Source organism: Cydia pomonella, chromosome 15 (assembly GCF_033807575.1).
Source record: "Cydia pomonella isolate Wapato2018A chromosome 15, ilCydPomo1, whole genome shotgun sequence".
NCBI classification, from domain to species: Eukaryota; Metazoa; Arthropoda; class Insecta; order Lepidoptera; family Tortricidae; genus Cydia; species Cydia pomonella.
This window is the reverse complement of record NC_084717.1, coordinates 19,051,339-19,077,296: the sequence shown is the minus strand read 5'-3', so window position 1 is coordinate 19,077,296 and position 25,958 is coordinate 19,051,339. Positions and strand designations below refer to the sequence as shown.

General features: G+C 38.4%; 1 protein-coding gene across 1 annotated transcript; it reads right to left on the bottom strand.

Moving 5' to 3' along the window:
• Positions 1 to 64: 64 nt before the first annotated feature.
• LOC133525529 (endothelin-converting enzyme 2) lies at positions 65 to 25,958 on the bottom strand. Its single transcript, XM_061861807.1, has 15 exons — positions 25,692 to 25,958; positions 20,062 to 20,158; positions 18,067 to 18,161; positions 16,280 to 16,401; positions 12,234 to 12,414; positions 11,325 to 11,586; positions 5,390 to 5,693; positions 4,667 to 4,960; positions 4,144 to 4,341; positions 3,203 to 3,539; positions 3,035 to 3,083; positions 2,898 to 2,965; positions 2,145 to 2,275; positions 1,364 to 1,528; positions 65 to 766 (listed from the first exon to the last, which is right to left on the bottom strand). The coding sequence occupies exons 1-15, from the start codon at positions 25,741 to 25,743 to the stop codon at positions 593 to 595; spliced, it is 2,529 nt and encodes an 842-aa protein (XP_061717791.1). The 5' UTR covers positions 25,744 to 25,958; the 3' UTR covers positions 65 to 592.

The following is a 25,958-nucleotide window of genomic DNA, read 5'->3' as shown; positions in this document are numbered from 1 at the left end:
TATATTACATACATACCTATACATGTAGTAGATACATACGTGTAGACTCAAGGATAACGGAGCGCCAAGCGCGCGGTATGTTCTCTCAATTGTCTATGATAATAATAAAATTGTTTTAGGTTGTAACACAATTTTAATATAGGCCAAAAATATATACTTAACTCTAATTCCTAGTTAATTTAATAACTCGGAATTAGGGTACATTTCTTCATATTTTAATAAAAGAAGATATGATTAAAGGATAAATTTTGAGGGATCAGTTATTTTAAAATATGACACAATGTTGGGTCCATAGGACTGCCGCACCAGCAGTGCCAAGCACGTGCAAAGTCCGCGCTGTTTTAGAGGGCGCCGCGAGCGCGCAGAGCTTGGGGAATAACAGAAGAAACCACTCTGTGTGTGTGACACAGGGATTATTTTCGTCTGTTAAAATATGACACATCTTGTAGTAGGGTTCATAGGGCTGCCGCGTCTGCAGCGCCAGGCACGTGCAAAGTCCGCGCTGTTCTGGAGGGCGCCGCGAGCGCGCAGAGCTTGGGGAATAACAGAAGAAACCACTCTGTGTGTGTGACACAGGGATTATTTTCGTCTGTTAAAATATGACACATCTTGTAGTAGGGTTCATAGGGCTGCCGCGTCTGCAGCGCCAGGCACGTGCAAAGTCCGCGCTGTTCTGGAGGGCGCCGCGAGCGCGCAGAGCTTGAGGCGAATGTTCGTCAGATAGTTCGTCTTCTAGGGACTCTTTGGTAGACACGCCGCACCATAGCTGAGGAAGTAAGGTGAGATTTAGGTACCGTGACTTACAAAGATGAAAAATAGACAGAAAGGGTCGCTAAGACATAACAGTGACTTCATGGTAAGCTGATTTTGCACGCACACATAGTATAGCTAAAGAAATATTATTTGCACCGATGAATGATATCGCTAATGTCTCTTTTACAATATGGTAATATATAATCATTAACACCCGACTTTGCTTAAATTATACTTAAGCTAAACAATCTTGATCCCACTTTCTTTTTTTTCATTCTCATTTATAAGTTTTCCTTGTTTAGCAACTTTTAATGTGTTAAATTAAATGACATATTCAATTTAAAGAGCCATGCGTCAGAATAATCCAGAATGGTCGAAAAAAAGTGTCAGTTGCATAATAATGTATCTATAGTAATCAGACATCAACTAGTTATTCGTACTATATACTTTGTCGTTCTTTTGTCCCTTTGTATTCGTAAAAATCCAAAGAAGAAGGAAGAGCGTGGAAGTATCACTACAAAATATGATGTAATAATGGCACTTTCACACTTTGCCATATCAATGCTTAGACAGAAGCTAACAGGTAAGTAGCCAGTACAAAATTACTCACATTCCCATAAGATAGGAAGAACAGCTGTTCAGAGCTCATATGCTCGAAGCCGGGCAACTTGGGCTCGGGGCCGCGCTTACGCAGGTGCTCTTTGAGCGCCGCGAAGGCTTCCCGTAGACCTCCGTTGTCGGCTATGTTTTCGCCTAGGGTCTTCTTGCCGTCTACCTATTTAAGAAAATGTTAGAAGACAGTCAGAAATTTTGTTAGAAAGAGGCCTGTATTAAAAATACCAAATTCAATCAATCAATCCCCTGGCTTTTTCCCTATTCGGGGTCAACCCTTCTAATACATTTGCGCCAGTCATGGCGATTCTGAGTCAGTTCTGGCGTTAAGCCCTTCGTCAGCATATTATTGTTAATAGTCCTTGTCTATGTTGTCGGTGGGCGGCCTCTTCCCGTCTTCACTTCATCTATGGCCAGGACCTTTCTGGTCATATGATCCAGGTCTCTGCGCATGGCCAAATTGCGCCACAATAAATTTTTTAATACCTATTCTGACCTCCTTGTCGGCCTGTCAGGCATTAAATACGTCAAGGTACATAGGAAAAAAATTAAGTTTGACACGTATCAATGTCACCATGAAAGCAAAGAAGAATATTAAATAAGGAATCCCTGTAACACTAAATGTGAACTAAATATTAAGACCCGCCGCCAGCTGTGGACGCGCAATTAGGAGTTATCAGAACTGGAATATCTATTTTCGGTAAGTTATTCCGCATTCCTATCTACCAAGCTAGCATCTATAAAGCGGCCATGCAAGTTTTTTCTCCAAAAAAACTCACATGTTCATCTAGCTCAGGGATATAATAGTCATTATACTGGTCCACGAAGCACTGTGTCATGTTGATGAAGGCGTGCACCGTGCTGTTCGACCACCACGGGAGCAGGTTGCCGTTCTTGTCAAATTGCCGACCTTTGGATAAATTAAAAAATATTAATTAAGTATTCCTCACCCTGTCAGATCTTCGAATGTCGAAGATCTGACAGGGTGAGGAACACAGAGCTTCGCTCCAAAATCCGTATCATCGATGTTGGGATGAAGACCGCCAGGCTTAAGTGGGACTGGGCTGGACATGTCTGCCGGATGAATGATGACAGATGGGCTAAAATAGCCACTAGCTGGCATCCCCGGTGTAGTCGCGGCAGAGGCAGACCGAGAAAGAGATGGCGGGACGACTTGGATGCATTTCAGCGGGACTGGCGGGACCTTGCTCAGCACAGGGAGGATTGGAAAGCTAGAGGGGAGGCCTTTGCCCAGCAGTGGGACACACAAATAGGCTAATAAAAAAAAAAGTATTAGAAAGAGAATATAGATAAAGCCGAGGTAAGTGCTTTTTCCAGAAAAGTACTAAGAAACCAAGAGTCATTAGTCTTGAATTTAAAGATGCATCAGAATGGTTACTTGTTAGGTAGTTAATTAAAGTAAAGCTTCAATCAAAGCGAAAATAGCCAATATGTATTTATATCTCAAGAAGAGTGAAATACAATAATTATTATAAACGAATAATTTGATAAAATACCAATCACTGACTCACCAAAGTTGTCAAATCCATGAGTTATCTCATGACCCAGCACAGTACCAAGAGACCCATAGTTGAGTGAGCTGTAAATTGATTCATGTTACTAATCTTGTCTGTTATATTAACAACAAATCTTATTGATTAATACTTACTCTAGTCCCAAATCAAAGAATGGATATTGCAACATTACAAGAGGTATAGCTGCGTCCAAAAATTTCAAAAAGACCTTAATTGAATTATGTTGCTTACAAAAACTTTTAGAACGAAAACACAAATGCTGATCTTTTTGTTTTAGAAATCAAAACTATGCTCGTACTCACTTATAGTATTCTCTTGAAAAGTATGATACGCATTAACTTCAGTAGGATCAGTTGCCCACGTAAAGTTATTTCCACCTCTAAACCTATCCAGGGCCTTCTTAATCTTCACTTGTATTATATTTATCATGTTATCCAAATGTGTGTCTGCATTTACTTCTACGCCTTCGTAATACTGTTCTAGTTTTCCTTCGTCTAGCAGCCAGTCAGGGAATCCTATGAGTGATTTCATTTGGATGATCTTCTGGTATGTCGCTAGCTTTGTGTCGTCGTCCATCCATTTGACTTGTCCAACTAGGTGGGAGAGCGCGTTCTTCATTTCGTGGAGCATGGTTTTAATCTTAAGGCAAGGTTTTGTTGTTAGTTTCTATCTCTAGGTCAAATGATCAAATAATTCTAGTCATAAGTGGGATACTTATAGTGGCTAAAAAATACTATTAGTCCTGTGTATAGGTAAGTATGGCATATAATGATAATACAATAAACAACACAATATCAGTAATATAAGTGTCGATTTGTGTGAAGTATACAATCGACAGGAGAATAATCTGTACCCCTATTGTAAATTTATTCGATGGCGTAACGTGACGTACGCGTTTGCGTTAAGTTTCATTTTGTATGAGATTTGGAGTTTCCAAAACGTCCCGCTTGGCGCGCTGTGTCTAAATCTCATACTAAATGAGAGTTAACGAAAACGCGTACGTCACGTTTCGAAATCGAATAAATTTACACTAGGGGCTCTGGATTACCTTAAGGTAAATGGAGCATCAAAATATTTTTTCCTATTTTATAGAATAATTAAATGTGAAAAGAATTTATAATGAATTTGGGTACCTTGGGTTTAGTGTAGCATTTTTACAACGTAACATTGTACATTAAGGTAAATCGAGTATCAAGGTACGTATCTCATCGTCTCTTAAATAATTTATGAAAAATCAGAGTACCTTGGGTTTTGTAACGTTGTAGAAGCTAGGATCAGCGATGGCGTAAGACACAGCCATGCCCATCAGATCGTTGACGGCGCTAGCGCACGTGAGGCTTCGAGGAGACGGGGCCCTGCGGTGCGGATGCATTGCATCGTACGAACGTTGAAACAGCGTATGGACTTCGGATGTGGTGTGAACTGACATTACTTCCATTACCTGGAAACAAATAGTCATACTTGTGTTGTGAAAGAAATTGTGATTAAACTGGCCTTCTTTTGAGCCACCCTTTATGACAATAATACATCATTTATTTAGTCAATCTTTTCTTCTCTTTTAATGTAAATTGCGGATTTGCCTTTGAGGAACATCATTTTCTGTCAAACATCTCTACAGTCAATAGTCTATGAGTAATTTGACTAAATTCGTTTATCCTACAACTCTCCTATAAATCCGTTTTCCAGTCCATTATTTTGTATTGTACTAATTTACCATCTAGAGCAAAAAGGACGGTTTTGTAGATCAGTTTTGTGTTTGAGCATACCTTGATCCAAATATACAACTCCAATACAACTGGTGGTGTCTTAGCAACCAACGCCGACATCAGCGCCATATATTTCAAATCAGCATCAGACACCAAAATCTTGTCGTTTTCGAAATCAAGCTCAACGTCGCTGATATTGAAAACTCCTTCCAAATATCGTTTCCAAATAGGAGACGCTGTAGCATTGTTGCTTTCTACAATTGCATCTGTATGTGCTTGGATCTCGTCTACTGTGAATTCTGGTATATTTGAGAATAATTCTTCGTCGGATATTGTACTGTTGTCCGATTCTAACTGAAATAAAGATTAGAAACAAAAGTAACATTGTAGTTTCAGTTAGTTCTACAATCCCAATACTTGTTATCTTAATACAATTTATAGTTATAGAAGTGACGGAAAGTTAGACTGTCGAGCGAGGACGTTTACCTTAGTTAATTTGTAGACATTGACAGACATCGAAGACATGGTTATTTTATGTGTCACCATTAAGGATATTGAGGGCAACGACACAAATTATTAATTAATACATTTTTATTTTAGTGGTCCACGTGGAACTATTTCAGAATATACTGGTATTGAGGTGACGTAGGCGTATAGCTATAACCTACGATTACTTATCGATCCATCACTCATTTAGTACCTACACATATTGTGTTAAAATTCTCATAACTCATAATATTCTATCAGCTTATAATCTAATTCGTTAAAATTCAAAAGACTTACCTCATACAAATCACTATTGATAGACCAATATTCATCGGCAGTTAAAAATATGTTCTGATCTAGTTCTATTTCACTAAGTTTGGTAATATCATTGCCACCAGATTCCAAAACAAACAGCTTTATAAGTTCTGCGTAAAAGATTTTGTAAATGTGTGCATGCTTGTTCTCGTCATTCGATTTTTCCATACTTTCAAAGTAATGTTCATTGTTGAACAGGATGGAGTCATCCGGCTTATTGGGGTTGGTTGGAATACCAAGTCTTTGGTTCTTCTTACCAGCGTGACGTTTTCTTTCGTTATGTACACTGGAAGACGAAATAGTATCTTAAACTACGATTCCCACCGAACGGGCGGAGTCAGCGCGCATATCATATTTGTATGGCCGCAAGTCAGTTGGCTCCTTGCGGACGCGACCTGCTCTGGACGGACGGAATGTATAGATTCCAGGCGATCGGTGGGAATCGTACATTATAACCGAGGTAATAACGTAATGAGAAGCATGTACCAAATATAGCTTAGCGAAAAAAATCTGAATCATGTATTGGAAAATGTATAGTTGGAAAAACCATCTCGGAGACTCGCTAGGGCTCGGAAATCACTTAGTGTCTTGGGGCCCAAGATTTACAACTCTCTTCCAGCTGATATAAAAGAATCACGATCTGACGCAATTTTCAAAAATAAACTGAAAAATATTTTGTTACTCATGGCTTGTTACACCATTGAAGAATTTTTTGAGAAAATTAAATCACTCAATGAACTAGGTATATCATTGACCCACTCACATAAATAACTGCCTATTGCATAATAATTGTACCTATTTGGTCATTGAACCATTATTTTAATGAATTATTAAATTATTTTTAGTTTTTTTACCGATTTATACCTAGGTTAAGAAAAAATGACGTGTAAAATGTTGAATTTTACCAATAAATTTCTGATTCTGATTCTGATTCATCTGCTTGATGCAAAAAAAGTATAACCTCAACACATAGCTGAAATGGCAAAAACAAAACCCTTAGGTATAGTTTATCATCATGCTTGTACATCTATGGAACATAATATAGGAACCCTCAAAAACAAACAAAGATTCAAGCAGACGTTGATGGCTCTGAGTTAATTCGAAAACGTACAAAATACTTACATAACCTTAAACCTTCTTTTTAGGGTTCCATTGTTCCTATTACTGTCGCGCGCGCGCATCCGTTCGTACGGCCGTGTCGCTGTTAGCTAGCCGCCGTGAACTCGCATCATGGCAGTTACTCTGAAGTGCAGTAGTTGTGATATTGTGATAAACGAACTCTTGACTTTTGTTGTTAATAAGTTGCATGTGATGGACGACGAGAGCATGAGTAGAATATGTGTGGATTTTTACTCGGCGGAAGATATCAAGAAGGCTAAGGACTTATTATTTCTATCTGTCCCTGCGCGAAAGAGAAAAATTGTCCGAAAAAACGACGGGAAAGAACGCCGTGATATTGACGACATTATCGAGTTAGCCCGGGTTACGGAGCCTGATAAATTTCCAGTGTTCGTTGCCCGCGATCTACACAAATTGCCGCCGGTGGATTTTGACTCTGTAGACGTAACGTCGCTTTTAAAGGATATTGTGGTGCTTAGAAATGAACTGCGAATCATAAAGTCACAGTATGCTACAACGGAGATGCTAGGAAACCTGGAAAAGAAGCTCATGGATCGCAGGATTTCATATGTAAGTGATCCATTTTATCAGAACGTTAGCCAGTCATATTTGAATGTAAACGTTGGCAGACGCGGCGGTTATTTGAACAGCGGACCAATGGGCATTACCAAGTTTGACGCATTATCTAGAAGCAGCGAATATAACAATGACGATCAAAACAAAGATACGCGGTCTCACTCCAGCCCGCACGAATCTCACAAGTCGCCATCCTGCTCACCGTTGCGACAGAGTGTCTTAAACTTAAAACCGAACATCAATCAAAACAATGCGTGTGCGCATGCGCCCGATACTGTGCAGCGGCCCCCTCCGCCACCCTCCTCACCGCCGTCGCCTGTCATTTCAACGGAGCAGCCGCAAAGTAAACAACATAAATCTAGTTTAAAACAATTATCGTGCGCGGCCAGCCAGGTGATCGGAGCTACGGAATCTACGAATCTGCCTGCTGTAGAGGGAAACAACCAACAAAAGACATTTGCAAGTGTAGCAAGCGAAGGAGAATGGTGTACAGTAAAAAAGCCGTCATTTAAGGCCCCGAAGAACCGCCTTATCGGAAAGATGGGCAAGGCGGATAACAACTGCAAGTTTCGAGCTGCTGAACCGAAAGTTCCTATTTTGATTACAAATGTGCATAAGGATACTTCGAAATCAGATATTACGGAATATATACGCGAAAAAACCAAAGATAACATCTCGCTTGATCAAATAGTTATGAAAAATAAAAACAGCAATCACAACGCTTATAAGTTCTACGTGTGCAAAAATAAAGTGAATATGTTTCTGGACGAGAAGTTGTGGCCGAGCGGAGTTATATTTCGCCGTTTTATAACTTCTAGTTATAAACCTACCGAAAACAATGATTACGCATCTACCTCCCAAGCGGCTGTGAGTGCTACGGTGGACGCTACTATTGCTACGCACGCTACGACGAGTTCTAACAACAAAGCAGTCAATGGGAATAAGTAAAATAAATGAAGTTACCCTTTGCTCTTTTAACTGTCGAAGTGTTAAGCGGTCAATTGATGATATAAAACGATTGTGTAGCACGGCTGATATTATAGCTTTACAAGAGACTTGGATTCTACCTCATGACCTCGGATATCTAAGCAGCATCAGTGACGAGTTTGCCTGTACCGGAACATCAGCAGTTGACACGTCTACGGGTATCCTGCGGGGCCGGCCGTTCGGCGGGACTGCTATTTTATGGCGTAAGAAGTTGTTTCCATCGACTACGGTTATCCAGTGCGACAATGTTAGAATCAGTGCGGTTAAGATATCGTCGGGCGATAAGCATATAATAATATTTTGCGTATACATGCCAATCAATGGTGTGGATAACTTACCTGATTTCGTGCAGTGTATGAGTGCAATAGACGCTATTGTAAAAGAAAATTGCGTTGAAAATGTTTATATATTAGGTGACTTCAACGCGCACCCGGGTGAGTTGTTTTGGGACGAGATGTCTAGTTTTTGTGCGGAACAGGGGTGGATTTGTGCCGATACGGTAAAACTAGGCATAGACTCGGGCGCGCATACGTACTTAAGTGAAACACACGGGTCGAAACGATGGTTAGATCATTGCGTGACCACAACAGCTGCGTGGGACACTATTATAGATGTGTATATCGACTATGATGTTTACTGTTCAGATCATTATCCCATTGTAATGAAATGTAATCTTGACGCGGTTAAATCTAAGCACATATGTAATAATAATAAGGAAAACAGTGTAATCTCGAATAAAAAGAACGTTGTTTGGGGGGAGAGAACTTCCTATGAAATAGAGAATTATATGAATAAATGTAACGAACTATTAAAGACTATTGATTTTCCTTCTGAGCTTTCCAACTGCTATGACGGATACTGTATGGATAACTATGAACATTGGAGGATACTTGATAATTTGTACCTTAAAATAATATCCTCGCTATGTGAAGCTTCTTCATGCAGTAAGGCCGTCACGAGTGGTCTAGCCAGTGTTAAAAAGAAGGTAATAGGATGGAATAAGCATGTTAGTGATGCGCACAGAGAGGCGAGGGCTAGATTCGAGGAGTGGGTCTGGTACGGCAAGCCCAGGGGGGGATCTGTTTTTGATGCTATGTGTCACAGTCGAAAGGTATTTAAATCGAGACTAAGGTGGGTCCAGAATCATCAAGAACAGATAAAAATGGATTTACTTGCCACTCACCATAAAAATAATGATTTTAAAAACTTTTGGAAAAGCACGAAAAGAATGGAGTCTAGGCCTGGTCTGTCTGTAAGCGTTAACGGTATCTCGGATCCTAAGTGTATTGCTAACGTGTTTATGGAACAGTTCAATGTGAGGTGCTCTTCCACCGACATCGGCGAGGTCGAACCGCAGCAGGTGCTCGATGCTGGCGGACTGGACGGGGAGTCACAGACCAGGTTCAGTATTAGCGACGTAAGTCAAATAATAAAAGGTATGAAAAGGGGTAAATCTCCCGGTCACGACCACTTGAGCATCGAGCACCTGCAGTGTGCCGGTCCCCACCTGCCTCGAGTACTAGCAATGTTTTATAACCTATGCATATGTCACTCTTACCTACCGCCGCTTATGACAAAAACGATTGTAATACCTATTGTCAAAAATAAGACGGGTGACATTTCGGATAGTGCTAACTATAGACCTATTTCTCTGGCAACAATTGTAGCGAGGGTGCTCGACGGCCTGCTCAACGTACAATTGGATAGGTATTTAAAATTGCACGACGCGCAGTTCGGCTTCCGTGCAGGCTTATCTACCGAAAGTGCTATTATTTGTTTGAAGCAGGCTGTCGAGTACTATACGCGTAGGAAAACACCTATTTATGCGTGTTTTTTAGACCTTAGTAAAGCCTTCGATCTTGTTAATTACAATTTACTTTGGAAAAAACTTGACGATGTGCAATTTCCTCGAGAACTCACACGCATATTTAGGTGTTGGTACTCTGGCCAGAGAAATAGTGTGCGTTGGGGTGACGTGATGTCCGACGAGTACGGACTCGAGTGCGGGGTGAGGCAGGGGGGGTTGACCTCACCCAAGCTGTTCAATTTGTATATGGATGCCCTGATCGGTGAGCTCAGCAGTACTCATGTTGGTTGTCATATAGATAGGGTGTGCTTTAATAATATAAGTTATGCCGATGACATGGTACTGTTGAGCCCATCGATCGGTGGTATAAGAATACTAATTGAGAAGTGTGAGTCTTATGCCCAAAAACATAACTTACGATATAATGTCGCGAAAAGTGAGTACATGGTTTTTAAGGCGGGGAGCAAGTGCCCATCATACGTCCCACCCATTCGCTTGAATGGCGTACAACTGAGGAGGGTTTATTCCTTTAAGTATCTTGGGTACTTGGTCACCGACGATATGCGTGACGACGCGGACATCGAACGCGAGCGTAGGGCATTAGCTATTAGGGCTAATATGGTCGCCCGTAGGTTCAGCAGGTGTACAGCGCAAGTTAAAATAACACTTTTTCGAGCGTATTGTACTTCGCTGTACGCCTGCAGCCTGTGGACGAGATACACGCAGCGTTCTATGAATGCCATGCGTGTACAGTACAATGACGCGTTCAGGGTACTGTTGCGGCTACCGCGATACTGCAGTGCGTCGGGCATGTTCGCTGACGCGCATGTGGACGGTTTCCACGCGACGATGCGCAAGCGCTGCGCCGCGACGCTCCGAAGGGTGCGCGACAGCCGCCACAGTCTCCTGGCCGTCGTGGCAGGGAGATGGGACAGTGCATTAATTAGGCACTGGACCTCCCAACATCTTAGTTTAGGTACTAACATAGTAATTTAAGTATATTTGAACTAACAAAATATGGATTGTGTCGTCCGAAATAAATGTTTTTTATTTTTTTATTTTTTTATTTTTTATTTTATTTATTATTTATTACTAAGTTACTGACTTGGCTGTCCGTCCGTCTGTCTGTCCGTCTGTCACCAGGCTGTATCTCATGAACCGTGACAGCTAGACAGTTGAAATTTTCACAGATGATGTATTTCTGGCGCCGCTATAACAACAAATACTAAAAAGTGCGGAACCCTCGGTGAGCGAGTCCGACACGCACCGGTTTTTTTCGTATTTTCTTCCTACCCAGAATCATTCCGCTTAGATTTCCGTGTATAGGCTTGAACTCATCAACTCACTAAGTACCTACCCTGTTTTGTATGTAATTAAGGGATATAAGGCATGTCATTAATTAAATAAAATCTCAAAATTCTGACTTACCTAGGAAAAGGATTAGTAGTCTCAGGCGACCCCATCACCAGCCTATACACTGAAGAATTCCTCGGATCAGTGAACAAATCAAACCCGATCAATACATCCATGCCCAGCTTCACTTTCACCTGGATCACCGTTTCTAACCAGTCGAAATTATACGAGGAATAGTCGAAATCTTCAGTAACATTGACGAAGGTGGGGTATGAGGGGAGGTTTAGGGATTCGAGCATTTTTATGACTGGTTTTAGGCCGAGTTTGTCCAGTGTTTCTGTAAGAAAATACATGTGTTTAATTCGCTCCGCTGCCGTTGTACTACTTAGAGAAGATTTATGTTAATTGTGTGCTCTAATGCCATCTAAATCCAGACTTCGACCTCTTGTCGACAGATGTCATCCTCATATTCCATCTCATGTACAAGTTACTTTATGATCTCTTGAGTGGTGGTCGCGGTTATCAGCGGTGTTCCACAGGGATAGGTAACAATATTATTAGATAGGGTACTTACCTGTATCCATACAAGCAGCATATATGTCCTTCGCCTGCTGCACTGGCCTGGGCCACAATTTTGCCACTCAGTAAGTCCCTCAAGACGATGTAGACTTTGGTCCGCTTGTCTCTAAACCAGTCGTGGGAGTGATACGCGTCCGGGCGCGGTAGGTCTACGCCCAGTTACTATACAGGTACTTAAACATAGATTAGATAAGGTTACCTGTGTCCATATAAGCAGCCTACATGTTCGCCTGCTGCACCGGCCTGGGCCACAATTTTGCCACTCAGTAAGTCCCTCAAGACGATGTAGACTTTGGTCCGCTTGTCTCTAAACCAGTCGTAGGAGTGATACGCGTCCGGGCGCGGTAGGTCTACCGCCCAGTTACTATGTATACAGGTACTTAAACATAGATTAGATAAGGTTACCTGTGTCCATACAAGCAGCATACATGTCTTTCGCCTGCTGCACAGGTCGGGGCCCCGAGCCGTTGCCGCTCAGGAAGTCCCTCACGACGGTGTAGACTTTCGTCTGCTTGTCTCTGAACCAGTCATAGGAGCGGTACGCGTCCGGGCGCGGGTGGTCTACTGCCCAGTTACCGCATACGTACTGTAAAGGAGATATACTTTATTCGCTCTGTTCATGATTGGCGCTTTGTTGTCAGGACTATGGGACTCATTATTTATCTGACACTTGATAGCAGTCAAATACTATGCAGATATACCATGAAGGTTTAAATTTTTTCCACACCGTGCTTTGTCGTCGCTTGTGTTTTTCCCATCACTTACTTTGCACACAGCCAATCAGCTCGGCTTTGTTCAAAGATAAATGAAATACTGGCCATCTTATACTAAAATGCCTAAAATTTGATCGTTCTGATGATTAACTTAGAATATGTGATTATTAAACAGAATCCCTTTTAGTATAATATGGCCAGTCATTGGAGGGTGGCCAGTAATAGACGGTTTACCCTATAACGTTGTTCATGTTGAGAGCATGTTGTGTCCCACTGCTGGGCAAAGGCCTGCCCCCGCTTTTTCCATTCCTCACGGTTTTTATGTTAGGCTGTTATCACACTAAAACCGGCAACCGGCTGCGGAGACAATGTAAATAAAAACCGCCTTAATGACATTCACATTCTGGCCCATAATATTATCCACTGTGTCATACAATGTTTAATGATTTAGTATAGAAATGGTACCTTTACTGTTGCCACTACACATTATAAATATTTACCCAAATTAAACCCATTAGACGACTCAAGCTTATATTGTAACAAATTTAGAACAGACTGCCTTGGGCATGGGTAATTTTAAATTCAAATTTTAAAATATTTATTTCATGTAATGTACCCACAGAAATGTAAAACATTAAACATATAACACATATACACTTAACACCACATAAACACATTAAAAGTACACAAATAGATATAATACAGTGGTATCACACTTTTTTATTTTATTTATTTATCATAAAGGTGCCTACATAACATTGTGACAGCACTTTATTCCTCGCCAAACTGCGATTGCAGTTTGTTGGCGAGATAGCGCTCATTTCTACATTTACTTGTCATCATTTTTGCCATTTTACTTGTAGGGGAACACCATACACACACACAGACCACCATGGGACGGTCTGCTTTGTCCGCTATCATTCTCAACATGATTTTCGAAAATAATCACTAATAGAATAATCACCCAAGCGCCGGCGCTTAAATAATAGATATATCTAGTAGATAATAGCGTAGATATTATTATCTACGCTATTACAGGGTTCATGAATAATGACATGCAACGATATCTAGGCCATCTATCGAACATGCTGGACATGTCACACGACATGACTTGTTGATACACTGTCGATAAAGTTTACTTTGAAAATTGGGGTTTTTAGGGCGCCATTAATGATAGGCTACCTGGATTTTAGAATAGTTTGTTTGAAAATTACTTTTTTCGTAGAGCTAACGTGGTCATTTGTCACGATATTGGATTTAGGTCTAGTTGACCTAGTAGTTGTTATACTAAAACACATAAGTACGAATACCTAATTGCTGTGTGGACTAAAAAAAGTGATGAATTATATTGAATATTTGGAATAATACTGACGGCCATCCAATGTACCAAATTCAAACAAAAATGAGAAGAATTATTAAACACCTACTCGTACAAATTATTATTTTTCGCTTGATCAAAATGTACAAAACTGTAAGTAATCGTATTCAAAATATGTAGGTAATCATAGACTAAGTTCTTAATTATAAAGCTACCTAATTTTAGGGTTCCGTACCTCGAAAGGAAAAAACGGAACCCTTATAGGATCACTTTGTTGTCCGTCCGTCCGTCTGTCTGTCTGTCAAGACCCTTTTTCTCAGGGACGCGTGAAGGTATCAAGCTGGAATTTATATCAAATACTCAGGTCTACTGTCCCTTGAAGCTGTGAAAAAATCAAACTTCTAAGCCAACGCAATCAAAAGTTTATGCCGCAAATTTCCGCAAATTTTCGACATTCGCAAGGTAATCAAAACCTACAGGGTACTTTCCGTGAACTCAGAATCTTGATATTTGGTACGAACGGTACGAACCAACGTCTTACTCGTATAACACAGATAAAGAAAAAATTGCGAGAACCGTAAATTTTTAGTTACATGATATAATAATATATACCTACAGGTTTGTACGGAACCCTCGGTGCACAAGTCCGACTCGCAATTGGCCGGTTTTTTTAATACAACGTATACAACCTACATAAACTTTACTATAAATAAAAAATAAATGTCAAGTTTAAATTTCCAATTTATGCCACAAGATTGCGCTCTCCGACCAAATGAACGCCTTCATTGGCCGCTTGCCGCGTCGCGCGCCGCTTTCGTACATTCCGCCGTCCTTATATACCTATGCCAGTGTACACCGATTTATAATATGTAGTCAACTTGGAACAAAAAGTGAGATCTCGGCGCGACAGATTTAAGTATGTACGCCTGGGTGTATTTTTGTTTTTATTAGAAAAGACATTACATTAGAAAACTACTATTAATATAATTCGTCACAAAGTCATTTTTTATGAATTATTTTTTACTGTTAGACTCGGCAGGTGGCGCTGCAGTCGGGTTTTTGAATTGACGCTAAAATATTTATTTTTACTTTTTCCTTGTCGGAGTATGATACTAATTATGCTCTGAAATATATCGTCAGTATTTTCGTAACCTTGTATAATGAAATAATGATCATAGGTGCATATTAATAATTACCATTCTATGTTTGTATCGAAATTAAAATAATCAAGGAATAAAAAAAATTAAAGAAATGCCTTGCCTTGGCACAGCCCTGCGTCCGAGATTTTTAATTTCGAACGAGAATTATAAAATGTTCTAAGTTGGACTACTGGGTCGAAAAAGACACCTTCCTCATACTGTGTCTATACGGTCCCTATATTTATTCAATTCAATTCAATTCAATTCAAAAAAAAAATTCAGACTAATGCCCATAAATAATCACAAAAATAATAACATATTCAAATAAAAATAAAAATAAAGAAAAAATACAATACAATAAAATTACACACTATGTCAAAAGCAAGAAAATTAAAAAGAAATACATAACATAATATCCACTGTGTCATACAATGTTTAATGATTTAGTATATAAATGATACTTAGGTACCTTACTGTTGCCATTACACATTATAAATATTTACCCACATTAAACCAATTAGACGACTCAAGTTTAAATTCTTACAAATTTAGAACAGACTGCCTTGGGCATAAGTAATTTTAAATTTACGCATAATACAATAAAATTACACACTATGTCAAAAGCAAGAAAATTAAAAAGAAATACATAACATAATAGATTAAAATTACAATTACTATTTCTCACTAAACAATTACACACTTTACATAATATTGTACACTGTGCCTTTAGAACTCATATGTACGTATTTATATATTAACGCTATTAACGTCAATTATTACCTACACATGCTAGAAGGCAGCCAGCTTCTCCCTCTGGACCGCATCCAACGAAGAGTGACTCGAATTGTCGACTGCCAGTGTATTTCGGATCGGCTTGACTCCTTGGGGAGTGCTCCGAGGAATTGTTCGGATTAATCCCTGCCGCTTCTTTTCGCCATCGCCCTACGCGACAACATTTCCATCCTCACCACTTAGATGGTTGGCAGTCCTCAACTGTGCGTTTTTCCAGGAACTTTCTGCCTCGCACAGCTAAACTGTGGAATGAACTGTCGCCTGATTTATTTCCGGACCGATACGACCTTCAAACCTTCAAGAAAAGAGCGTACTCCCATCTCAAAGGCCGGCAACGCACTTACAACCCCTCTGGTGTTGCAGGTGTCCATGGGCGGCGGTAATCGCTTACCATCAGGTGATCCGTCTGCTCGTTTGCCTCCTCTACCATAAAAAAAAGGCAATATCCGGATTAGCTATTTGCTTATCAAACATGTAAAAACACATTACCTTATAAAAGTCGTCGCAAGGGTCTGCAGAGGTGTCCATGGATAGAGCTAGGTTGGCGGCAGACCGGAGACACTCTTTGGTCTCGCAAACCCTGGGGGGCCTATGCCGCTTTTGTTTAATATCTAAAACAATGAATAGCAACTAATTTCCATAAAGGAATTCGTTTCAACAGAGTCCCCGGCAAGCTCGGCCAAATTTCACCTTCCCCTACAAACGGAATTTCATTCTTATTTTAAAACTACGCGTTGAATTGGAATATAACTTTGCACATCACACAAGGTATATCTAGGCCTGTAATTAGTTTATATAGCTCCAGCTTATAAAACAAACGATATAGATAAAAACAAGGTTTGTATGAAAAACTTAATTTCGCTGTATGTTTTTAACTAGGGTATCTGAAATTACACGACTAGATATACCTTGTCATATTGTAAGTAGAAAGTTTCAGAGCAATCTACTGAGTCGTTTCAAAATGAGAGCGTAACTACGTTTTATGGAGAACCGAGCTTGCTGGGCCCTTAAGTAACAGACTAAGACTAAGTAATGTCATTTAGCTAAGATCAATGTGGAGAATACCGTCTATTAGGGAAAACCGTCTTCAAGCACTCTCGTTGCTTTTTAACTCTTGCGTTTACAAAAGGTCGGTATAGAGTCGAAGAAGTGAAGCTCTTCTTTACTGTGTCTAAGAGAGGTGCGTATACAAATACAGAAGTCCCTGCCCTCTCTCAGTCTTCCCTACAATAAATTTTATATGCCATTGTCACGAATCGATCAAAAATGCATCAGTTTTTGATCCTTTTCCGTTGGGTTTAATAATTAATAAACAATTATTAATAATTTATGTTTGTAATAAAACTTAAGTTCATAAATAACCATATAATATTTTTAATTTCATATAATAATTAATCTCATAATTAATTTTATTTAATTTGCATATGTTGTAATAAAAATATGTATAAATTCAATAACGTTTCAAATCTTTGTGTTCAAATTTAAGTATGGCAATTTTATATTCAAGGTTCTGACAGGTCCTAGAGTTTGTTATCTGGATTCCCGAAGACTACATACACTTTGCCACTTTTGTATTTTTTGTAATTTGAAAAGTAAACCAGCGTTAATCTACAATCCACTTATTACACCACCTTTTCAACACCAGAGACCAGCGAGGATTGTACACCGGTCTTCCCCATATATATTAAAAAAAAATACAATTAGGTACAATACCTTACAAATTAAACTAAAATTAGGCCTACAAATAAATAAAACCTAAGAAAAATAAATAAAGCTATGAATTAAACTAAACTAAAAGTACCTAAAAGTAAGTAAAAGTCTGCAAATAAAAAACTGGCCCCAAGTCTGTGCCGTCCGGTGGGGGTGCCCAGAAGGCTGGCAGCGTTGCCGCGCTGAATGGCAAATATTTCTCTCTTCCTCGCGTTGTCCTGGCATTTTGCCACGGCTCTAGGAAGCCTGGGGTCCGCTTGGCAACTAATCCCGAGAATTGGCGTAGGCACTAGCTTTTACGAAAGCGACTGCAATCCGACCTTTCAGTCCAGAGGGTGAACTAGGCCTTATTTGGGATAAGTCCGGTTTCCTCGCGATGTTTTCCTTCACCGAAAAGCGACTGGTAAATATCAAATGATACTTCGCACATAAGTTCCCAAAAATTCATTGATACGATCCGGGGTTTAAACCCGCGACTTCCGGATTGCAAGTCGCATGCTCTTACCACTAGGCCTTCTTCTTGAATGGCAAATATTTTACATTTTGAATTAAAGTCGAATACTTACAAAGAACGGTCATAACAATGGCTATACACAGTAGAAGCAGTAGAAGAACTAGCAGCATCATTAAAAGCATTTTGTTCTGATGTTTTCTTCTGAATCTGAAAAAATAAAGGGAGCATTTTACCTATTGTATTATGGTAAGCTGGGGTTAGACTGTCAAAGTTAAAGTCAATATTTAATTCTTTATTTAAATAGCCGTAGCAAGAAGCACTTTTAAATTGTCAAGTTTAACAAATATCATCTTAATCTAAATATCAGAGCAATTTATTGATGTATAATATTGTTCTTAAAATTACATTGAATTGTTATAGATATGTCAAACTTAATAAGAAGAATTTCAGAAAATGAACACCAAAATTGTATAAAATATACTAGTCTAAACATTCTAGAATAAAATCTAAATGTAAAAAATACGGATTACCTAATGTATACATTGAGTTATCAATTTCATGATTATTTATATAACAATAAATAATTAATTATTTTCAATCACACTTAATCCATGTGAATGATGAACATTCATGTAATTTGGCATGCTATAAGCTTACCTTTTACATAATTTTTAAATTTACTAACAGTCAGTGATGATATTAGGAAGTTTATTGTAAATTATTATCATGTCACCGGGGAAAGACAAACACTTGTATGGTATCCTCATATTTTGTCTTGCCCCGAGCAAAATAAACTATGTCTGTCTTACCCCACCTTACCTTATGTAATGCATAGAAATAATGACGCGACTTTTCGTTGCACGTCATCTCGATACATTTTTTTTCTTTTCGATTGGCCTTTGACAATAAAGATTGTCATCTTGGCTAGACTCATACAGTCGAGTTCATTAATATATATAAATTTTTTCACCTTATTGCAATGAATTAATGAGGACCGGTCTGGGCCTAGTGGACATGCCTAGAAAGCTGATGGCTCTGGGTTCGAATACCGGAAAGGGCATGTCTTTGTGAGATGAGCACAGATATTTGTTTCTGAGTCTTGGGTGTTTTCTATGTATTTGCATATTATATATATCGTTGTCTGAGTACCCACAACACAAGCCTTCTTGAGGCTACTGTGTCTTAGTCAATCTGTGTAAGAATATATGAACATGTTTATGAATTCGACTGTACCAATCTGCAGTGCATTTGCAATGAGAAGGGTGGCGATGATGATAATGAAGACACTCCATCACTTTGTACTGTCCAAGTTTATGCAAAGTTAGCATAAGTGGACTCCAGGGTGCTTAGCCAACGTACGCCAAGTTGTACCAATCTTTAACGCTTCGTAGCGTAACGTAGTCATCTCTCTCTATCTGCACTCTTCCATATTAGTGCGACTGTGACAGTTGCGTTTCGTTCGCTACAGAGCGTTAACTGTAGGCATGTTGGCTAAGCACCCTGTAGCCTTACCACCTTAGCAGTCAAACTGACATATTTGCTAACGACTGCGTAAGTTACTTTCTATAGTAAACACCCCTATAATGGAACAGGCACCAGTAATGGGATGGTATAGACAAATCCTGTAAAACAAGTATTTACAATCATTTTTTAATCGCTGGCAACATTTTACCATAAACAAGAGCCAAAGAGCTACTTAAGTTTAATTTTTCATTGATATTTGTTATTTTGAAAATGAATTGCGCCATACATTCCATGACTGGAGCAAAAAACCACAGCTTTAATTGGTTAATAATATTGAAACCAATTGTAGTAGCTTTCATTAAATACATAGAAAACATAAAGGAAGAATTGGACATTCAACTTTTAAAGCGTAAAGCGGTAGAAATTTTACAGGTCCGTGAAATATCAAAAACACTCCAAATTTTCTCTTATATGTTCCATGATTGGTGCCGTTAACATATACATCTCTCTCGCACTAATATGCGAGTACGAGCGAGATGAATAGAAAGTAAGTTACGCAGACGCTACATTTTAGTCAAACTGGTGTTAGCCGCACAGTCCCTGGCCTTAGTTTTCAGGTACCCTTTTATGCCCAGTAATGTACCTGGCTGTTCTCGAGCCTACGGCGATCAGGTATCCTGACTCCCGCAAATCGTTCCCATTCTTCAAAGGAGGTGTCGTAGTCTTGGCGCTCCCTGTTCCTGAAAGATAAGAGGGTCATTCTTAAAAAAAAATGTCGGCGGACTTATTGCCGCGACCCATATAGTTTCATACAATAATTTTTAAGAAAAAAAAACCGACTTCAATGAGGGAGACCGGTGAATGAAAGATTATTGTTGTTTTTGGATTTCATACAATGAAATTAAAAAGACTGGTAAAATACCCGCAACCCGCAATAGGGTATTCGACTATATTTAAAATAAATTATTTCACACCAAGCACGAAATAATATTTAAAATGGCTATAAGTTTGGATGGATTCGATCTATCAGTGTCAAATGTGACGTTTTTTTTAAGAAACGTCACTTTAGACACCGACGTATCTAATACATATCGTATCTTTAGGAAATTTTTGACGTATCTTAAAGTTCGAATCGGGCCGATAGAATATTTTAAAGTCAGACCAAGACAAGTTGGCAGCAATTTTGACAGCCCAGACAGCGTCGGTGTTATTTTAAACGTCAAACATCTGTGAAATTTAATGTAAATATTTATTTTCCTTTTTAGGGTTCCGTAGCCAAATGGCAAAAAACGGAACCCTTATAGATTCGTCATGTCCGTCTGTCTGTCCGATTCTGTCACAGCCACTTTTTTCCGAAACTATAAGAGCTGTACTGTTCAAACTTAGTAAGTGGATGTATTCTATGAACCGCATTAAGATTTTCACACAAAAATAGAAAAAAAAACAATAAATTTTGGGGGTTCCCCATACTTAGAACTGAAACTCAAAAAATATTTTTTCATCAAACCCATACGTGTGGGGTATCTATGGATAGGTCTTCAAAAATGATATTGAGGTATCTAATATCATTTTTTTCTAAAATGAATAGTTTGCGCGAGAGACACTTCCAAAGTGGTAAAATGTGTGTCCCCCCCCCCCGTAACTTCTAAAATAACAGAGTGAAAAATCTAAAAAAAATATATGATATACATTGCTATGTAAGCTTCCACCGAAAATTGGTTTGAACGAGATCTAGTAAGTAGTTTTTTTTTAATACGTCATGAAATTAAAAAAAAAAATTTTTTTTCATCATACCCATACGTGTGGGGTATCTATGGATAGGTCTTCAAAAATGATATTAAGGTTTCTAATATCATTTTTTTCTAAACTGAATAGTTTGCGCGAGAGAACCTTCCAAAGTGAAAAAAAGTATGTCCCCCCCCCTGTAACTTCTAAAATAACAGAATGAAAAATCTAAAAAAAATATATGATATACATTACCATGCAAACTTCCACCGAAAATTGGTTTGAACGAGATCTAGTGAGTAGTTTTTTTTTTAATACGTCATAAAATTTAAAAAAAAATTTTTTCTTCAAACATATACGTGTGGGGTATCTATGGATAGGTCTTCAAAAATGATATTTAGGTTTCTTATATCATTTTTTTCTAAACTTAATAGTTTGCGCGAGAGACACTTCCAAAGTGGTAAAATGTGTGTCCAAAGTGGTAAAATGTTGAACAAGATCTAGTAAGAAGATTTTTTTATAATACGTCTTAAATTGTACGGAACCCTTCATGCGCGAGTCCGACTCGCACTTGGCCGCTTTTTTATTGTGGAACGTACCACATTACAATCTATACATTGTATATACAGATGTCAATCACAATGAAAAAATCAACTACTGGCAATTAATCCAAAGATGTGGGTTCTAGTCCCACGTTGGCCAGAGTTGATCATCGTTGTTTTTTTTTGCGATTTTTTATACTACGTCGGTGGCAAACAAGCATACGGCCCGCCTGATGATAAGCTGTCTCCATAGCCTATGTACGCCTGCAACTCCAGAGGAGTTACATGTGCGTGGCCGACCCTAACACCCCGCACCCTTGTTAAGCTCTGGCAACCTTACTGGCAGGAACACAACACTATGAGTAGGGTCTGTTATTTGGCTGCGGTATTTGGTTGTTTGGACATCTGTATATACAATCAATGGAATTATATGACGTTTACTTAACACTTGCACAGCCTGGGCTATCATAATTGCTGCCAACTTAGCTTGTTCTGACTCTACAACATAGCCACTAGATTATAATATGTATATGCTTTAGGAGTGAGGTCCATATTGGTTTGCATACAAGTTTAAGTCATATCTTCGATACGCATAACAACTTGTGTCATAATCATCATTGCGCATGCAAATGAAAAGTCATATTATATTGTGTCATACATTTTTATCCATAATATTTGATGACATACATAGCAGTTGTCATATATTTCTTGTGCATACCTAACGAACCTAACCTAAAATTTTATGCGAATTAAATTTATTACTATAAAAATTATGACATAACTCATTTATGACAAAAACCCAGTTATGCTCAGGAATAATTCTGACTAAAGATTTTTATGACTTACAATTTTATGCATAAAGTGTAATGACAATTTAAATTATGACAAAAGTTGTTATGCGACCAGAGGGAGTCCCTTAGCACTGCAGTTTGACGATGGTTTGATGTGTTTTTTTACTGATGCTGTAAATTAGGTGGTATTACTTCCTAGTAATAAAGGATGGTCCGAATAATACCTACTACTGCAAATACTAATAGGTAGTGACTTTTTGAAATAGAATACAAACAATAATTTGTAACTACCTACAACTGCTAATACTAATAGTGACTTTTTGAAATAATTAATTAAACTAAAACTAATACAAACAAAAATTTGTAGAACGTGTGTGAATAATTGTATGAATACAATGAGACAAATTCCAATTAAACAACGAAATCACACGTTCTATAAATATTTGTTTGTATTAGTTTTAGTTTAAATTATTATTTCAAAAAGTCACTATTAGTAGTTATTAGCAGTAGTAGGTACTTAGAACAATCCTATTGATATGGATACTACGGACAGTAATATATGTTACTCAATATTTAAATATACTTTATATAGTATTGTATATATGTAGGTATATCATTATGTAGGTAGTATGCATGTATATGTATTGTCTTATTGTTGTAGACTTAAATTTAAAAGGTATTTTCTCTACAGCTATTTACTTTTAATTTAGTTTTTGCACCGCCTATTTAGTTAAATTATGAGTTTCATTTCTCCACTACCTAATGGTACCTGGAAGAGATCGCTCTGTAGCGATAAGACCGCATATTGTTTACATCTATCTTCATGTATTATATGTGTTTCCATGACCTTTTATTCTGAGGTTGTGCAATAAAGAGGATAGTAAATATACTAAGGTTCTTAGGTTTTTCAAGGTTCTAGAAAATAGCGAGTACAGAACAGAATTATGACGGCAGAGCTATATTAAAACTTAATCGTGTTTTTATGGCTTCTGGTTACTTTTCTGCACAGCCAACAATGACGTTTATTGGCTATTATATTATTAAATGCAACCTTATTGATTAGCTACTCGTGAACTATAGGTAGGGTTAAAGTTGTACTATTTTGCAGCGGAAAATGTATTGATAATAAATTTAATTTTTGATTCAAAATTACCATTACCACATTAGTTTACTGTATAATAAGCTATCGATATTACACTATCTATAAACAATATTCATGAGTAAAAAACAAAGGAATTGATCACGAGGCGTAACTACCAAAATGGCGCTCCAACCGGAGCTCCAGATTCGGACAATACTTCTAACCAGTCCACAGCGATACGATACCGATCTGTTAATATCAAAAGTGACATTTCTCCAACCAAAAAACGTCACTTTTGATACTGACACATCGGTATGGTATCGTTGTGACTTCTTAGAAGCAATGTTCGAATCGAGCCGTCTGTCAACGTGCTAACTGTTTACCTATCTACTTATGTATGTATGTATGTATATACTTTATTGTACGTAGAATTAAAAACACAAAAAACACAGTTACAGAGTAAATTATATACAACAAAGGGGAACTTATCCCTGTATGGGATCTCTTACCTTTACGACTTATTACCTTTTACATAAATCATTTATTTCGTGGTAAAACTTAATTTACATACAGAAGTATATATATTACAAAATAAGTAAGATTAAAACATATTGAAATAGTTTACCACGAAATGGGCTCGCCTCAGCATAATGCTGACCTGAAGGTCAGCGCTGATCTTCCGGCGAGACCATTTGTGGGTCACGATTGCAACTGTACGGCACGGCCTCGTAAAACTGAACGCATCCACTTTACTAGATCCAGCCCATAGTAACGAGGCTCCCTATTGGCATACCCTTTTTTGGGCACAGAACCCTAGCAGGCCATATAATAGTATTTTTTTATATATTCACATGCAAAACTTCACAATATGTATCTTCACAAATTCAGCGCTTGCAGTTCTAATTATTTAAATTAATTCACAAAAGCAACGTCCGATATTTTCCATGGTGGTAGCTCTAAGTGTTAAGCTATAAATTGTACACATATCTCCAGAGTTTATCTATGTAGAATATAAGTAAAAAGTGCGATGAGTCACGGTTTGGCCGGTTTTCGCGAATTTGCATTCGGCTGCATTCGAGCGCTTATCAACGGAAAGGCCGGATTTAGATTGTTGATGGTTCGTATACTTAAAACTGTATAATTTAACAGTCAAATAATTAGGTACATGCCGCAGATGGAAATCTGCGAGAGCGGACTTCTGGCGGAAAGGTGTATGAGTATTTTGGCGCTTCCATGGGAATCTGCCGAATCCTACACCAGAACAGGTGATGGAGAAAAAAATTATTAGTCACTAAAATAATCATTCTTTCTCTATTCAGGCAGCTCGCGTCAGCGTCTCCCTGTCCAAATTAGACAGTGTCCGAACAGGTTTGCTTTAAAAAAACCCTTAAGTGATCTCTTTGCTGGGAGTACTGGAAAATCTTAGTGTTTCTGCTTTGTAAGTTCATTAGATTTACGGCCCTATTCGATGAATGATTTAGACAGGTTTAAGATATTGGAAAGATCTTTAAAAGATCGATAACTAAACGACATGTCAAATTTGACGTTTATTTCGATTCCGTTGTGATCTCAATAAGATCTATCTACGATGTTTCTAACGTCTAAGTGATATTGGTTGCCCGAATCGAGCTGCTTCTGTCAATTATACGACATCTAAATGAGAACTTTATTACTATAATAGTACATTACGGTACAGGTGCGAAAAATAGGAAATTCGAAACAAGTGGCGATAAATTAAAACACGACCGAAAGGAGTGTTTTAAATCGACACGAGCTGCGAATTACCTATTCGCACATGTATCGTACAACGTTTTACAGTACATATGGCCCTTTAAATGTTCAGCACAGTAAAGTAATATGCTAATTTTCGCACTAGTGCGGTAAAGTAGCACCATATGTACTGTAAAATGAATAAATTTCACTTCCGTCTATGTCGAGATATTTTAATTGTAACCCAAAAGCATATATCATGTCATAACTTGTAATAGGGTCTCAAAAATTTTAAAATGTTTCTCAAAAGGGAAACTGGAGTTTAAATACATTGACATAAATCGCTCTAGATGTAGTTGTAGCTTAGATTAAAATGGATACTTTACCTAGTAGTCAATGTATAAAATAGGGCATTAAAACTTACTGGTAACCGTGGGTCCCATAATATCTCCTCCTTCACCAGGCCACGCATTCATTTTTAAAACCTTCTCTTCCCGCTCTCACAAGTCACAACCTCGTAAAAGTATCTCGCTCGAACAATTCAAAACTTCGCGACACATAATTCAAAAATCGAATGCTTTCTAAAAGTTACTAAATAAGTGGCCAGTAACTTTTGTTTTTTTTTCAGTTTTCAGTTTCAAACCGAACGGCTTCAGAGCGTTTCAGCTACTGAATTGTTGTGGCTTCGAAA